Source organism: Orcinus orca, chromosome 17, assembly GCF_937001465.1.
Source record: "Orcinus orca chromosome 17, mOrcOrc1.1, whole genome shotgun sequence".
In the NCBI taxonomy this organism is placed as follows: Eukaryota; Metazoa; Chordata; class Mammalia; order Artiodactyla; family Delphinidae; genus Orcinus; species Orcinus orca.
This window is the reverse complement of record NC_064575.1, coordinates 12,104,778-12,119,559: the sequence shown is the minus strand read 5'-3', so window position 1 is coordinate 12,119,559 and position 14,782 is coordinate 12,104,778. Positions and strand designations below refer to the sequence as shown.

Genomic DNA, 14,782 nt, shown 5'->3' with positions numbered 1-14,782 from the left:
ATGATCACAAGTCAAGTTAATATCTATCCCCATATGTAGTAAAAATTTTTTTTTCTTGTGATGAGAACTTTTAAGGTCTACTCTCTCAGCAGCTTTCAAATATGCAATACAATATTACTAGCTGTAGCCACTATACTCTACATTATACCCCCATGACTTACTTATTTTAAAAAAGGTAATGCTTTTTTAAACTTTGCTTTCTGTTTCTTAGGTTATTGAATTAGTTCAGAAATATGGGCCAAAAAGATGGTCTTTAATTGCAAAACATTTAAAAGGAAGAATAGGCAAGCAGTGTAGAGAAAGATGGCATAATCATCTGAATCCTGAGGTAAAGAAATCTTCCTGGACAGAAGAGGAGGACAGGATTATCTATGAAGCACATAAGCGGTTGGGAAATCGTTGGGCGGAAATTGCCAAACTACTTCCTGGAAGGTACTTATATAAATGTATATACATTTTTCATTTTTACTTAAACTTGATCTTTATTATGTTACTATTAAATATATTTATAAGTACCCCATGACTTTTATTTATAATTAAAATTTAGACTGCAGAATACAAGCAACTCTTTGCGTTATTTGTAATATCAGTACATTTTGTGGTAAGGGATATAATTAGTTTTTTAATGAAATATTTTATAGCGGTAATTTGTGCAACAAAATGATGGACCTTTAGGTTATGTGAACATTTAATGCACTCCCAAAATTGTGTTTACACATCAGTGCCATTTAAGCAACCTTCTTTGTACAAACTAAGTTGGAGTGGAATCTGAGTTGAAGAGATTTCTTTCGTATTGGATTCTGTGTATGAGACCAGAGAATAACAAATACACTGGCTGAAAAAAATTGTTACGAAAGTACATTAGAGAAAATTCAATTCTTAATTAATTATGGTATCATTCAGATCATGAGTAGTGTGTATATATCCATGTGGCTAAAATATAGCACTTCCCTCAGGGGCACTGATGTGCTAAGTACACTATACATGGCACTGGTGCAAATGTTTCCTAGCTGTCTGTAGTACAGTAGACCAACAATCTTGGGAAAATCCATACCTCACTCGGAAGATACGCACTTGTTTTTTATTGCTGTAATCTCTGTATAGTACTTAATAGTTTATAAAATGCTTTTTACATATATTCTTTTTTTTCTTTTTTTTTAGAGAAAGAAAACACTTTTACTGTTGAATAAACATTAAATCAGAATGTGATGCCCATCATAGGCAATCTGATAAGAGATTGCAAAAAAACAGAGAGAAATCCCACCTTTCACCCACATAGCCAAGCAGATACCACCCATTACATACAGGTTCTCAAGATAAACAATAACTAGTCCTTAAGTCAGAAGACTTGACAGCACCATTTTATTTCACATAGTTCATCCTATTGTACACTTACCTAGCAATTGGAGTAGCCATCTGTGTTAGTTACTTGGCTTTATATAAAGGAAAAACAAACTTCTCATATCTTTTTTAGAAAGTAGTTTTACAACTTGGAGCCAGGTCAGCTGAAGTTGGGCTCCTACCCTCCTGCTGAAACTTGGAGATAGCGTGTTATATTCTATATATTCTTAATTAATCTTCATATACTTGTGAAATATGCAGAGCAAACATTGCTGTCTTTGTTTTATAGATAAGGAAATTGAAGCATAGTGTTAAGTTTTTTTATCCAAGTTACTGAACCTGGTCTAGGAACTTCTGATGTTTTCAGTCTTTGATACATCTTTTTACTGTCCATAGAACCTAGCTTAGTGCTTAGCATAAAGTAGATTCTCAGTAAATGTTTATGTATTTTTAAAAATTTATACTACAAGTAGCTGTAGGTTGAAGACTTCCATTTTTACAAGGGGAACTTAGGTAAAAGGGCAGCCAATGAACTCTTTCTTTCGTAGGTATTTTGTTGTAAGAAGTGAAAAAGAATACCGGGATTCTGTATTTTGTGGTTTGCATTTTATTACCATGTTTGATCTTGGCTTTAGGGCTTTTGCCCTCACTATGCCCTTTGCCTGGAATGCTCTTTTTTTTTTTTTTTTCTGTTCTTGTATAGCTGGTTCATTCTTGTCATTCAGATCTTAGCTTCACTGTAACCTCACAGAGGACTTCCTGGACCACCTAATCAAAAGTACTATAGTTACTCACTTTTCTTATCCTACTTTAAATGATCTGCATTGCACTGTTTTTCTTATTATTTATTTTTTTGTTTTTCTCTTCCTTCCTCCTTTCCTGCCCCCATGCTTCCAGTGAGAACATAAAGCCCTATGAGAGCTGGGACTTTCTTTATCTTATTCACTGCTGTATCTCCAGTGTTTAGAGCTTTATCTGACAGAGACATACAGTTTATTTTTTGAATTAAAAGAAGTGTCTAATTTCACCAGTTGTAAAAATTTGTTTTAAGTACTTCGTATACTTTATACAGCGTTAACATTTATGGAATCCTCTTTTTCTTTTTAAATATATACTTTCTTAGGACTGATAACTCTATCAAAAATCATTGGAATTCTACCATGCGAAGAAAAGTGGAGCAGGAAGGCTACTTACAAGATGGAATAAAATCAGAACGATCTTCATCTAAACTTCAACACAAACCTTGTGCGACTATGGACCATTTGCAAACCCAGAATCAGTTTTACATACCTGTTCAGGCACATATTTTTAATACCTTTATTATTTAAAAAATATCTTTAGTTGCTATATTTCTTTAGTTTCTTTAGGGAAGGTGTTTAGTTTCTTAATAAGACAAAAACAACATATATTAAGAGGAATAGACATTTAAATTTCCAAACTGAAGAAATAGGCCGTGACTAGCTGTTAAACCTTAGTGGAAGTTTATCTCTGCTTGTTTTGATTGATAAATATTTTGAGAACAAACTCATTAAAATATTTCCTTTTATATATAATTTTTACGTTATCTAGTTAAGAAACTTAGTATGTACATTTCCTAATACTATCATTCTTTGAATCTTCATGATTCAAAGCTAATGATCATTTGTGCTTTAATAGTGATTGTAGTTTACTTTTTAAAAAAATTTTGTGTAATTGTAGTATTGCTTACCTCTAAGAGATAAGTGTATATAAAATGGTTTAGAGGAGAAGATAGTCAAAAATCATTCAAGCCATCATTTTGGAGTGTGCAGTAAATAATTGGTTCTTTGATGGCATTCAACTTTGCTTTTCCCTCATCACTCAACTGACTGAGTGACTTCAGCCTTTGTTTAGACAGGTTCTTTGGAGATTACCCACGTTCGTCATAGGGCAAGCTCTGTTTTCCTTACAATGCATTTTCCTACCTGCAAGAAATTAGGAGTTTTCATAAGATTTGTTTTACGTTTTCCTGTCTATTTGTCTGTCGTGCCATTTTTCATGTTGAGCAGTTCTTGGTTCTTGTCACATAAAATGTGACAAGATAAAGTATCTACCAAAAGATAAAAATTGGCTGATGGTTAACAATCTGTGCTTAGTATGCCACAGATTTGATTTTATTCCACTAAGTGGACATTATTTTTTTAGCCATAATTTCAAATGAATCACTTAAAAAAGGTAGTGAGATCTTAATTTACAAATAGGGAAACATGTAAAGACAGTACAGTTATCTGCTGATACTCAGTACCTTAAGGTTTTTATGGTCTGTTTCTTTACATTTTTCTTTAGAGTCCTAGATCTCAGCAGCATAAGCTGAAACATTCTGCTTCTATCTTAGAAAGGTTATCATATAAATGTATTTTTTTAACTCATAAGAAGACAATTTTTTTTATTATTTGGGGCCAATGGAGTGTTTAACACTCAATCAAAATATATTGGAAAGTAAGGATATTTCTTGTACTTTAAGAATTATTTACCTTACTTTTAATAATTCTTGACAGGTTTGTGTATTCATAGTTCAATTCATTTAAACTGCTAAAAAGATAATTCTAATTTTGACTTGAAAGAAGAAAATGGATTGGTTTGAAATCCTGTCACAGATTAAAATGAAAAGTTTGAGAAAGATAAGTTTCTAATTCATTGGAAGCTGAGCAATAACTGATACTAATGAAGTGTTGTGAAAATTAAGTTCCATGTTAGAAGTTATATATAATGTTTCTGCATTATGTAGTGATTTAGGTAGTCCATTATGGAAAATAGACAATTTCATATTTATATTTATTAGATTTTAAGGTTTTAAAAAACACTTCTCATATTTCTCCTTACCAGTGCTCACTAAGTTTGCATGCAACTTCAGAAATTTTATTACAGATGCTTTAGAAAAGAAACAGAATAATTCTTAGTCTATTTTCAGAGTATTAAAAAGTACATGAGTGATTCTGATTGTTTTTCTGAGACAAGTAATAGAAGCAGCCTCTGTTTTCATATCTTTCTGTACAGAGATTGGCATGGGGTGGTGGTAGAAGTAGGAGTTAAGAATATTGAAGACTTGCTTTAGGCTCTAACTTGGAGAGTGCTTCATATGGACCAGCCCCTTCCTCTGAAGGATAGGAACACAATTACTTTGTCTTCTGCAGGAGGCAGAGCAATCCTTTAATAGCAGATTTTAAAAAATACTTGGTGGGGCTTCCCTGGTGGCGCAGTGGTTGAGAGTCTGCCTGCCGATGCAGGGGACGCAGGTTCGTGCCCCGGTCCGGGAAGATCCCACATGCTGCGGAGCGGCTGGGCCCGTGAGCCATGGCTGCTGGGCCTGCGCGTCCGGAGCCTGTGCTCCGCAACGGGAGAGGCCACAACAGTGAGAGGCCCGCATACCGCAAAAAAAAAAAAAAGAAAAAAAAATACTTGGTGGATATTGTAGATAATAGATAGACTGACTGGGTGATAAATCTAGCCCAGATAATTCTTATATTTCATTCAGGAGAAAATAGGTGTTTGCTGAGTTATGACTTTTAATCAGTAGGTCCTAAGATTAAAGATGTAGTTATTAAGGAACTATTAATATGTATAAATATTCAAAGTTAACAGAGATACTGAGTTTTTCATGTTGATTTTCAGTTTTTGTGCTTTGTCTCAGATTTTTAAAAATTTCCAGAGCATTATATGTATGATATTAATGTTCTAATTACTTTTTAGATCCCGGGCTATCAGTATGTGTCACCTGGAGGCAATTGTGTAGAACATGTTCAGCCTTCTTCTGCCTTTATTCAGGTAACTTTTTATTTATAAAAAGCAAAAAACCAAAACAAACCCAAAGGAAACACTTTCAAACATTTTCAGATCTAATAGTGCCTGTTTCCTCATCTTTAAAATTAGGGCAAAAATAGTACTATCTGGTCTATTTACTTTGAGTATTGTAACATTAAAGGAGAAAGTTCGTGTGTTTGAGAAATATAAACTGTACAAATGAAAAGTAGTTCACAACAAGAGTAAGGTGGTTCTTTCATTCTTCCAACTTAGAGCATTCAGATTATGAATGGACATATTTTTGCTAAATTGGATAGAATATATTAAGATTCAATAAATTAAAACAGACTCCACACATAAGTTTTTCAATTGATACAGATGATACAATGTAAGGTTTTTCATGCATTTAAATTTCCCACATTCTTTCTGTTAAATTGAAAATATTTACCAGCACCCTCTTTAGATACCAGAAGGATTGTGATACTGACTATTTGGGATTTAGTAGTATTAAGCTTTATTAGAGAAAATAGATTTTATGTTGCATAGAAGAAAATAAAAATTAGAACATTAATAATAATAATAAAGCAATTTTGTAAGTAGCCTGTTTTTTTTCTTTTATTTAACTTATTTTAGCAACCCTTTGTTGATGAAGACCCTGATAAGGAAAAAAAAATAAAGGAACTTGAGTTGCTTCTTATGTCAGCTGAGAATGAAGTTAGAAGAAAGCGAGTTCCATCAGTAAGAAATAAGCTTAAGTGTTTAGATTTTATTGTTAGAATCTTTTATATGCTTTATATGCTCTTATAGTTTTAATCAGGACTGACTTTCACATGCCAGCAAGTGGAAAAAGCATATTCAGTGTGACTTCAGATTTTAATATGGACTAAAAATAGTTTTTCTAATTTGCAACTTTGAAGTTGCCTGTTTTTGATATGCATCTCTTTGAACATATTTTACAGTGTTCTGTATTAAGATGCTTCTTGAATCATAAATATCAAACAGACTTAAGGTATAACCTTCAATATGTATATCTGTGAAAATGTCGTGTGGTTCAGGTTAGGCTTTGGTTTTACTTTGGACATTCCATGTGATAATGGCCTTAATAGAAAAAAAAAAAGCTTAAAAAACAAGGAATTTAATAGATGTGTACAGATTTATGTGCTTCAGAATTATTTTTATTGTCTCTTTGAAAATGTTTTCCTGTTTACTATATTTAGAACACAAATTCAGTAAATTGGAAAAAGTTATAATGTTAAAAATATGGGAAAAGGAAACATTTAGATTTTATGCTCTCTAAAGAAATTTTTCTATGGATCTTGGGTTTTGGTTATCAGGTATGAAAAGTATTGTCTGAGATTTGGTTGATAAGAACAACTAGGAGTATTAAATCAGGATAAATGGTAATGATTCTAGCTAAGTTAAACAGGCTATGCTAGATGGATTAAAAGGAAAAAAAAGTTTATATTTAAATGACAATTTAAAAAGTTTAATACCCTGGGCCTTCTTACGTTTAGGAAAGTGTTTTTCTTGGTTTGGGGCTGAATGAGGGGACAATATATTTAGAGTGACTAATACAAAATTACTAAATAGAATAACCTGAGGACTTGAAATAGTATTATGAGGCAACTGGCGATGTCTTTATACCATTTCAGAGAGTATTAATAAAAATGACATTTGTTAATTGTAGTAGATGAGATATACACCATGAGAAAAGTAATTTTTGTTTTGAAACTGCAAAAACCGTGGGCAAATAGGGAGACCTGAAGTGTACTTATTTTAAAGTTAATTTCAGTTTTATTAAGAAGCTGCAAATAAATAATCATGGTTACAGAGTTCACATTTGTAGGTTATCATGTTTAAGCACATTTAAAATTTTTTGATAATAGTCTATCATTTTTACTATAACAGGAAAATATAATTAGCTAAAAGAATTGCAATTTGCATTAAAAAAGAAAGTTATTAATTTTTTTTCATAGTTTCTGTCTAAAATCCACTCTCATAAAGATCTGGTTGAATAGGGAGATTGGAGGTTCTAGAGGGAAATTGCTGCACCCAGTATAATAGACTCCATATGCATATAAAGTATTTATTCTAGACAATTATGTGATGATAATGATTGCCACTTTACTGAGCATTCATTACGTTCCACTGTTGTAGATGTGTTATATGTATTCCTGGTGATCCTTATATTAACCCTGCAAATTAGGTGGTTGGTTGCTAGGGATTCAGAATCGGGCCAGTGGGCCTAGTAAACCTCCCTCTTTGAACCTTTTTCCTGCCCACAAACTTAGTTGAAATGTATATGTTTGGAAGTTATCTCCAGAAAGTGATTGTAAACTCGGAAGGTGGCTGTGCTAGTGAAATAAGATTGCTTTAATTTCTTTTATTTATAGGAATCTTTAAAACAGGTGGGACCTGTTTTGCAACAATGTTGAAAATTTGTTTTTTCACCTTACTTAACTCGAAACTTAACATTTTGCTATTGTGAATATCTAGCATATTCTAGTAATTTTTTATTTAATAGTCATAGGTACTGTTTATGGAGTGCTTCCTATGGACTGAGCAGTGTGCTCTCTAAAATATGGTAACTGTTAGACACATTTAATTCGAAATTTAAAAATTCAGCTCCTCAGTTGCACTGGCCACATTGTTGTTGCTCATGTGGCTGGCGCCCATATTGAGCAGTTTCAGGTGCAGAACATTTTCATCACCTCACAGATTCTGTTGGACAGTGCTATACACTTTACATCCTGTTTCTTTCTGTTTTTTTCCTAGTTTTTTTGAAATATAATTAACATATAGCACCATATAAGTTTAAAGTGTGCAGCATAATGATTTTACTTACATATTGTGAAATGATTACCACAATAAGTTTAGTGAACATCCATTGTCTCATATAGGTACCAAAAAAAAAAAGAAAAAGGGAAAAAATGTTTTTTTCCTTGTAATGAGATCTCTTGGGATCTACTATTGTTAACAGTTCTCAAATTACATAATGTTTCTTGACCATGGCTCTTCAAGGTCTCTCTTCTTGTTTTTCATTATGAGACACTAGGAAACTAGGCTCAAAAGATAAGTAAATTGGCCAGTGTACATCTCTAGAGAGATAAAGAAAAATGACACAGTCCCTGAATTCAAAGGACAGTGGGGACACAGATAAGAAACAGCATCCAGTGTGATATAATAGTAACACAGTTTTATGGGAGTTCATAGAAGATGGAGATTTAGGTAGTCAGAAGGGTTCCTGGAAGAAATCCTATTTGAGCTCAGTCTTGAAAGACAGGCAGTGATTATATATTAGCAAAAAGATGAACTAGGACATTATTATAAACAGAAACAGGTAGAAGTGTATAATCAGATGGGGAACTTTCCAATATTTGAACTGTATCTTAAATGAGGAATAGGAATTTTCCCTGGTCAGTAGGTTGAGCATTCCAGATGAAGGGAAAAGCAGTGTGTGCAAAGGCTGCTCCCTTTATCCAGGGTGAAAGACCAAAACTTACCAGGGAATTGCAAGTACTGTACTATAGTTGGGTATTCACTATTCCCTGGGAGCGGGGGCTTGAGTTGGGAGATGAAGTTAGAAAGGTAGAGAAAAGACAGATTCTAGGAGTTTGGACCTTATGTTGTAGTATATATGGTACATTACTAGTTTTATCTCACCATGACTTTATAGATTTAAGAAAAATTTAGTTAGAAAAAAATATAGTCAAGATGAGGTTTAATTTAAAAAGTTTTTATATCAGTTTTGAGGAAAGATGGTATATTTGCTACTATATTTTTAGCTGAAATGTTGTGAAGTATGTTGGTCTAGAAAAAATTTTTACTTAAAATCCAAATTTTTGCTTAGATTGGGAATGACAAATAATGTTCAAATTTCTTTTGTACTTTTAGCAACCTGGAAGCTTTTCTAGCTGGTCTGGTAGTTTCCTCATGGATGATAGCATGTCTAATACTCTAAGCCTCGAGGAGCACACTAGTGAGTTTTATGGTCTGGATGAAAATCAGGCTGTGTCTGCTCAGCAGAACTCACCCACAAAGTTCCTGGCTGTGGAGGCAAACGCTGTGCTGTCCTCTCTACAGACCATCCCAGAATTTGCAGAGACTCTAGAACTTATTGAATCTGTAAGTTTGAAATTGTGAGATTATCAAAAGCTCAGTTTTTGTTATGTGGTTACATGTTCAGAAACTCAGTTTAATGGACACTGACCAGTTTTATGTTACACATTACCTTGTCATGCTTAATTTTGTTCTGATATTTTGCAGTGGTTTCTGGCAAAAAAAAAAATATATATATATATATTTATGTATTTATTATACAAGTTGTATATTAGAGATAGTTGGAAAGTAGAGAACACTGTAGGAAGAAAATTAAAACCCCCATAAACCCAGAGTTAATAATTTGAGGTATTTCCTTGCAGGCTGTGTTATAGACATATAAAACACACATATATGTATACATTTTTAAACCCAAACATACACTAATGTATTATGTTTGTGAATTTTTTTCCCAAATTATATCATGAGCATGTCCCTGTTTTCTTAACTCATTTTTTTGTAAACATCCTTGCTTTCTTTTTTTTTTTTTTTTAATTTTATTTATTTATTTTTGGCTGTGTTGGGTCTTCGTTTCTGTGCGAGGGCTTTCTCTAGTTGTGGCGAGTGGGGGCCACTCTTCATCGTGGTGCGCGGGCCTCTCACTGTCGTGGCCTCTCTTTGTTGCGGAGCACAAGCTCCAGACGCGCAGGCTCGGTAGTTGTGGCTCACAGGCCTAGTTGCCCCGCGGCATGTGGGATCCTCCCAGACCAGGGCTCGAACCCGTGTCCCCTGCAATGGCAGGCAGATTCTCAACCGCTGCGCCACCAGGGAAGCCCTCTTAACTCATTTTTAAACTTGAGTTTTAATCGCTTCATGGTATTCTGTCATATGAATGTAGCAAAATTTATTTATCCAACATACTATTATTTATTTATTTACACCATTTATGTGGTGTCCAGTTTTTCAGTATTACAAATTAAAGAACATACATAAAGCTTTGTGCAAAATCATGATTATGTCCTTAGGTTAAACTGAATTTTTGGATCACGGTGTATGACCACTTTGAAGATATTCCATACATATTACCAAATGATTATGTAGATGTGGAATAGAGTGTAAAGTTTTCTGATGTGGAATAGAATGTGAAGTTTTATGACGAACTGTACTCTCTTATAAAAATAACTTAAAATAATTTGTTATTTTCATTTAAAGTACTTTGACAGTAAGCTTCAGCTACTTAGAATTAGATGAAATATTACTTTGGAATGTTCCAACTGGAGTTGTCGTAAAAGCATAATCTGTTCCTCTCGTATGGGCTTGCTTAAAAAAAAGATGAACCAAGGAAAGCCTATTTCTACTGATAAAAATGAGTAGTTAATTAACTCTGGAAATCATCATCCTATGTTCAAGACTAGATTTAACGAGGTTATAATATTAATAACTTTAGTTAAGAATTTAATTTATTGCAGGATCCTGTAGCATGGAGTGATGTTACTAGCTTTGATCTTTCTGATGCTGCTGCTTCTCCTGTCAAGTCCACACCAGTTAAACTAATGCGAATTCAGCACAACGAAGGAGCCATGGAATGTCAATTTAACGTCAGTCTTGTACTTGAAGGGAAAAAAAACAGTTGTAACAGTGCAGACAGTGAGGCTGTTCCTTTAACATCCCCAAGTGTGGCTAAGTTTAGCACTCCACCAACCATCCTCAGAAAGAAGAGAAGAATGCGAGTGGGTCAGTCCCCAGGCAGCAACCCTGGTGATGGCTCATTCAATGATGGTGGTAATACGGCACTAAAACACACACCGGTGAAAACACTACCATTTTCTCCTTCACAGGTAGTAGTGTCATTTTTATTTATGTTTTCCAAATGCTGACGAGTTGGATTAAATTAGATCTTTAACATCCATACTAACAGTTCCTTGCTTTGATAACACATAAAAATGGATAATGTATTTAAATGTATACAGGAGAGTGCTGAGCTATGGTAAATCAGAAAAGTATCTCACAAAGTGTAGTAGTTGCATTTTATCTTACAATTTTTAGAGCGGAAAGGGATGTTTTAGATATGTAGTTCTACATCTTTATAGAACTCATCAGGAAATAGGCTCAGAAAGATAAAATGATTTGCCCAAAGTTATCTAATGGCAGAGCTGAGACTGGGAGCCAGTTTCCTGACTGACTGTTCAAGAGATATCAGGTATATATCCACAGACAACTGCTCCCTATAAGAATTTCATGTGTCAGTAGGTTGTTTAGGGATGTCAGGAACTATCTGCTTTCTCCTGTAGTTATATCCCTGGGGAGCAGATATTTATATCAAGGCAAACTGCACCTTTTATTTTATAATACTATCTTTCTTAATGAACACCATGTTACAGGCTGTGTGCTAAACATTTTTCTTATAGTATCTTAGTTAATGCTCTTTAAGAAAACCTTAGAGGTAGGTAAATGAAATTCAGAAGTTAGGCAATTTGTCCAAGGTCAGTTATTAAGAAAGAGATGAAGCTGGTGTTTGCTTAAAGTGTCTTGACAGAGGTTAAAAAGTCCAATAGGAGAAGAAGGAAGTTTAATGGCCAAATAAACTTGGAGGATGTTGGGATATTATTGGAGGTATGTTTTTGATGCTGGGAAGATGAGGATCTGGTAGTAAGTATACAGCCACTGTTTCCTCTGAAAATGGCACCCCCTCTGCTTCAGGGGATGCTATTTACATAGGCTACAATGCAGGTAGTGTGTCCACCCCCCACCCCAAGAGTTACAGAGTATCCTGAGGAAGGTGAACCAGGCTTGAGCAGACTAGCAATTTTCTATTTTTGGAGTTTTGTGTACCTGCAATTTTCATTGAACAGTAAATTGTAAGGTGGAAAATGGCTGAGAAGGTGAGGCATGATTATAAAGATTGTATATCCCATGGCAAAGAACTTGGATTTTATCCTATGATTTATGGGCATCAGAAGTGATAGAGCTATTATAGAATTCATTCCAGTTATAAGCAACCTTAAAGCGATTTCCATTTTTTTCTTAATTTATTTATTATTATTATTATTTTTTGGCTGCGTCAGGTCTTAGTTGCAGCATGTGGGATCTTCACTGAGACATGCGGGATCTTCTTTCCTTGCAGAGTGCGGGCTTCTCTCTAGTTGTGGCGTGCAGGTTTTCTCTCTCTAGTTGTGAGGCGCAGGCTCCAGAGAGCTTGGGCTCTGTAGTTTGCGGCATGCGGGCTCTCTAGCTGAGGCACGTGAGCTCAGTAGTTTTGGTGCCCGCGGCATGTGGGAACCTAGTTCCCCGACCAGGGATCGAACCCGTGTCCCCTGCATTGGAAGGCAGATTCTTTACCACTGGACCACCAGGAAAGTCCCTGGCAATTTCCACTTTTTCTTGCCATTGCTTCTACTCTGTTGGCTACAGAAATAAAGTAGTATTTCACAATTGTATGTAAGTTAAGATCCAATGAGTAAATTGTGTCATTTGGAAAACAGGCTCTATGATACCGATTTTGGCTGCTCAAAGGTTCTGAGCTGTGTTCTAAATAGGCAAATTTGCCAGACCACTATACTTCTTCTTAGCAAAGCACTGTTATTATATTCTGAGTTCTAAATATTCTTATAGAAAGGAACACTTAAGATCATTTATTAATAAAATCATAAAACATTTTTTTCAGTTACACTGTTGTACAAAGCTTACATTTAACACAGCAGCTATTTATGGTTTCTATAGATTCCTATTTGATAAGATGCACTGTTTGGAAATTTTTTTATTGTGTTTTGTTACTTTTGAATATTTGTTAAGCGGCTATTTTTTGAATACCTGTTACCTCTTAAACACTGTTCTGCGGAGGCAGTGATGAACAAAACAAAAATGCCTGCCCTCTTGGAGCTTAATTTTTATGGAGTGGAATGTAAATGTATTATTGATAATCCTTTCCTAAAAGGAATGGAGAAATAATTTGAAAATCTTATCAGTTTGATATTTGGGTAGGATTTTGACATTTTAGAAATTGTCTTTGAACTCTCTTCCTTTTTTAGTTTTTCAACACGTGTCCTGGAAATGAACAAATTAATATAGAAAATCCTTCATTCACATCAACCCCTATTTGTGGGCAGAAAGTTCTCATTACAACTCCTCTTCATAAGGAAACAACCCCCAAAGATCAAAAGGAAAATGTAGGGTAAGTACATATTAAATAATTATGTTAGAGAAAATGGGAAGCACAATTTCAAGAGCAGATTACCTTTTGTCCATTTATACATATATCATCATCCCTGTCCATATGGGATTTAGAATTTTAAAAAAATCATAACCTTATGTTTTATCCCTAGGAGACTGAAAACCAGCTAAATGTAGTATAAAACTTTGATCTTGAGCAAACAACATTTTTAGTACTTATTTCTGCATTAGTCTTTTTTCTATTTTAAGATGATTGATTGGAATAAGAATAGTTTAGGCAGGCACGCTTTAAAAGTCTTGGAATGTTTAAATAAAGCATGTGTATATACAAGAAAATATAGTGTGTGCTTTTATTGTGGCTTTACCTTCCTTAACTCATATGAAATCAAATTTTGACTGTAATACAAATATCTAAATGATTGGATAGGTTTAGAACACCTACTATTAGAAGATCTATATTGGGTACCACACCAAGAACTCCCACTCCTTTTAAGAATGCGCTTGCTGCTCAGGAGAAAAAATATGGACCTCTTAAAACTGTGGTATGTATACTCCTTTTATTTTTAAGAATTTTCCTAATTTTAATAAGACACAAATTTTGATTTTTATCCTTGATTTTTAACATTTTAAAAAAGATGTTCAATGAACTGGATTAAAAAAATGTTATCTCGATTTATAAGTTTGAATTTGTGTTAATCTTTTTCCTTGTAAGTAAACCTTTGCTTGGCTTCTTTTGAATTCAGACTTTCTTTATATCGTCTAGAGAAGGCAAGTCAAGTTTCAGTAGAACTCATTGCTTAATACTAAAACCCACCTTTTAGTAGTTTCAGTAGCAGTTACCTACAGTAGAATAAAATAATTTTAATATTTTGATATACATAAGTACTTTCCTAATAATATTTATGAAACTGATTGATCATGATACCTCTTTAAGGCTCAGTTTCCTCTTCTATTCAGTGGATATCATAAAACACCCCAGCAGGTTATTTGTGAAGATAGATAATAGAAATAAAGAGGCTGGTACTAAGTTTCAAGTAGTATGTGCTTAGTTGCTGCTATTATTATTTTAATAATAGTGGTAACAATAGTAGTACATGAACAGAGGTGGGAATTGTTACCTGTGTTAGCACACAGATAATTTTGAAGTACCTTAGGTGAACCATGGGCACTCTGATTCTAGGCAGATAAAGACTTCTGACAAATTACGTACATTAGAAATAAAATATGATTTTTAAAATATTGGTCACTTCTAGGGTACTTTAGTTATCTTCTATTTTTAGTCACATTTTGAGTAAATCAATTAATAAATTCTAGTTTACTTGATTTAATCAATTTTCTACCAAAGAGCATGTCTCACACTCAGATCTCCTAGTCTTTTCCTTTTTTTGAAATACTGTTTGAGGGTACCTAGTAGGATTGATCAAGTCTTTTTGTCACTTAGTTCCATATGCTACTATGAACAATTATATTCTCT

At 33.9% G+C, this 14,782-nt stretch overlaps 1 protein-coding gene across 6 annotated transcripts in view; it reads left to right on the top strand.

Moving 5' to 3' along the window:
* MYBL1 (MYB proto-oncogene like 1) overlaps nt 1–14,782 on the top strand; it is a 34,227-nt gene that overhangs the window by 12,270 nt on the left and 7,175 nt on the right. For 5 of the 6 annotated variants that reach the window (XM_004274959.4, XM_004274958.4, XM_049700527.1 and 2 more), the window contains exons 5-12: nt 212–432; nt 2,465–2,639; nt 5,050–5,124; nt 5,734–5,838; nt 8,995–9,225; nt 10,608–10,976; nt 13,167–13,309; nt 13,736–13,850. In XM_004274959.4, the coding sequence (XP_004275007.1) occupies nt 212–432; nt 2,465–2,639; nt 5,050–5,124; nt 5,734–5,838; nt 8,995–9,225; nt 10,608–10,976; nt 13,167–13,309; nt 13,736–13,850 (1,434 nt within the window). The remainder of the gene's footprint in view (nt 1–211; nt 433–2,464; nt 2,640–5,049; nt 5,125–5,733; nt 5,839–8,994; nt 9,226–10,607; nt 10,977–13,166; nt 13,310–13,735; nt 13,851–14,782) is intronic. The other variant, XM_033437577.2, reaches the window with a different exon arrangement.